At 53.2% G+C, this 2,423-nt stretch overlaps 1 protein-coding gene across 1 annotated transcript; it reads left to right on the top strand.

Annotated features, from left to right (window-relative positions):
* Positions 1 to 1,503: 1,503 nt before the first annotated feature.
* VOLCADRAFT_67418 (uncharacterized protein) lies at positions 1,504 to 1,965 on the top strand (the record flags this gene model as incomplete). Its single annotated transcript, XM_002956742.1, has 1 exon — positions 1,504 to 1,965. The coding sequence occupies one exon, from the start codon at positions 1,504 to 1,506 to the stop codon at positions 1,963 to 1,965; it is 462 nt and encodes a 153-aa protein (XP_002956788.1).
* Positions 1,966 to 2,423: the final 458 nt, after the last annotated feature.

Genomic DNA, 2,423 nt, shown 5'->3' on the forward strand with positions numbered 1-2,423 from the left:
TATGTACGACATGTCGGTTAAGCGCGTAGCTAAATGTATCTGTATATGCGAGTGTTTGGGTTGTGTGTGTATCTGTATATGTGTCTGTTTGGCGAAAAAGACAAGATTTGTCTCCAATTAAAGGCTGTTGTTTGTTGGCGATGGGTTACTCCGTCGCTGCTGCTACTGCTACTTCTGCTACTGCTGCTGGTGCTGCTGCTACTGCTACTGCTCCTCCTGCTGCTGGTGCTGCTGCTACTCCTACTACTTCTACTGCTATTTGCTACTGCTGCTGCTACTGCTGCTGCTACGCCTGCTACTGCTGCTGCTGGCGGTGGCGGCTGATAATTGGCGACTGATAATGGCTTCAGTAGCGCGTCAGTGTGAACGACGATCTGTTTACAACTTGAGCAATTAGCATATTTTTCCGTTTGGAAGGAGGAGTACCGCACCGCGGAGTGCTGTGCGACGCGTCACCACCTTTCCAGAAACACAACATAGCTTCCCCCCGAGGTTGGGCGGAGGGGCGTTTTTCCTTGTCTCGACACGAGCAGCACCGGTCGTGCGGTCGTTATTGCGGCTGTGGCTTTAGGCAGTGGTGCACGCAGGTGTGTAGAGATATGCTTGGGGTCCGTTCAAAATATACTATCCCGTTGGCTGTTGGTTTGGCAGGGTCGGGCCGCCTCCAACGTTGAGGTCGTCGTATCTGATCGCATAAAAAGTATAGACCGTTCGTATGGCTATGGTATAATGGTAAGTGAGTTTGTTAAGTTTGGATTCTCCGGTTCTAGTGTTTGTTTGCGTTTGTGTAGCGGTGCTGCGGTAGTTGAATTGCGGTGCTGTGAGGTCGCGGATTGTGGTCGTCGGTTGCAGTCCGTGGGGCCTGGTGGTAAAGATGTAGTTAAAATGGAGTGCCCATAACGACCATCCATCCTTTGTGTCAAATAGCAGCGGGCCAGGGATGATCGCCAGCAAAGGCCCCTCAAAAGCTTTTCAAACGCTGCTTTAACTGCATCAAGCTCTGGGCGAATATCATCAGACCCGTAGCAATTGTAGCAAAGCACGTAAGTATGGTCCAACAGCAATTTCGGAAGGGAATGTAATGCGGACATGTGCGTCGGGCATGCTTGGTTGCCAGCGGGGCACGTCTGACCTTTATCACTAACCGCAGCAAAAGTGCTGAGCCGCCGTTGTCCATCAAAAGCCTGGTTGTGGCCTATTGCTCTGTTCCGGCGTGTTGTTTTGTTGCTCCGAGACCAACGATGGGTCGTTAGTGTGGTTACCGTGCGGACGTACGCCTCCTCAGCCCTGCGTAATCTGGTTACCCGTTACCACCTTCGATTCTGTGAAATTAGTAATGCAGTTTTAACGAGGAAAGTCAGCGGCTTGAGAACATTGAAACGCGCATTTCGCAGATCACGCGTTTCCAATGTTAAATTGCTTTAGGGTATCACGGTAGCATGTGCTGCTGACCTGGATTAGGTGTCGGGGCCCAAAGTTCTAATCGTCCTCGAAACACTTCGAATGGCGACACCAGCTGTTGGCTGTCGCGTGCGCATCCTCAAGGACTACGCAACTGTCCGCTATATCGGCCCGGTAGCTCAGCAGCAAGGCACCTGGGTGGGCGTGGAATGGGACGATCCTACGCGCGGCAAACACGATGGCAGCACCGCTGGTGTCCGCTACTTTACTTGCGCTTCCGGCACCACATCCGGGTCCTTTGTCAGAATCGAACGCGTGAACTTTGGCGTGACGATACTGGACGCACTGCGCGCGCGTTACAACAACGAAACAGCCGAGCATGGCGAGATCGTCGCGCCAGAGGAGCTCTATGTGCATACGTCCCGCAGGCGCCGTCTGCAGGTTCAGCTCGTGGGTGAAGACAAGATACAGCAGAAACAGCGTCAAATCCACATGCTGACTTCGGCAAGGCTAGTAGGACTCGATGTCTCAGCCGTGGTAAGCGGGATCGACCTGTCAACGTGAAATTGCTCTAAGCCCAACATACGCCTTCGTATGAAACTCAGCATGTAAAGAACGGTGCCAAGGCTCCGGAGCGAAGGGCCGTTGCCATACCCACACCATAGCTACTGTTAAAACCAACAAAGCGCCGGACCCTAGCCGGGTCCTATTACTGTGGCTACCATTGCCTGATATATGAGTGTCGATCATTTCCAACCGTCACCCGAAAGATATAGAATACCTTTATAACCTTAACCTGTATAATTTTAGGTTCCTGCCCATCATGGTCCCGTCTTCCCCGCCTGCAATCGCCGGTGCTTCCCCTTTCCCAAGCCGACCCGCACCCGCTGCTCTCATACTTCCCTTTGATTCTCTCTGTCTCTCTCACTCCTTACCTACCTTTCCCCTCCCCATCCTCCCCCGCTCCCTCGCTTCCCCCTTTTTCCCGCTTCTCCCCCGCTTCCCGCCTACCCCCCCCCCCC

Source organism: Volvox carteri, assembly GCF_000143455.1.
Source record: "Volvox carteri f. nagariensis unplaced genomic scaffold VOLCAscaffold_65, whole genome shotgun sequence".
NCBI classification, from domain to species: Eukaryota; Viridiplantae; Chlorophyta; class Chlorophyceae; order Chlamydomonadales; family Volvocaceae; genus Volvox; species Volvox carteri.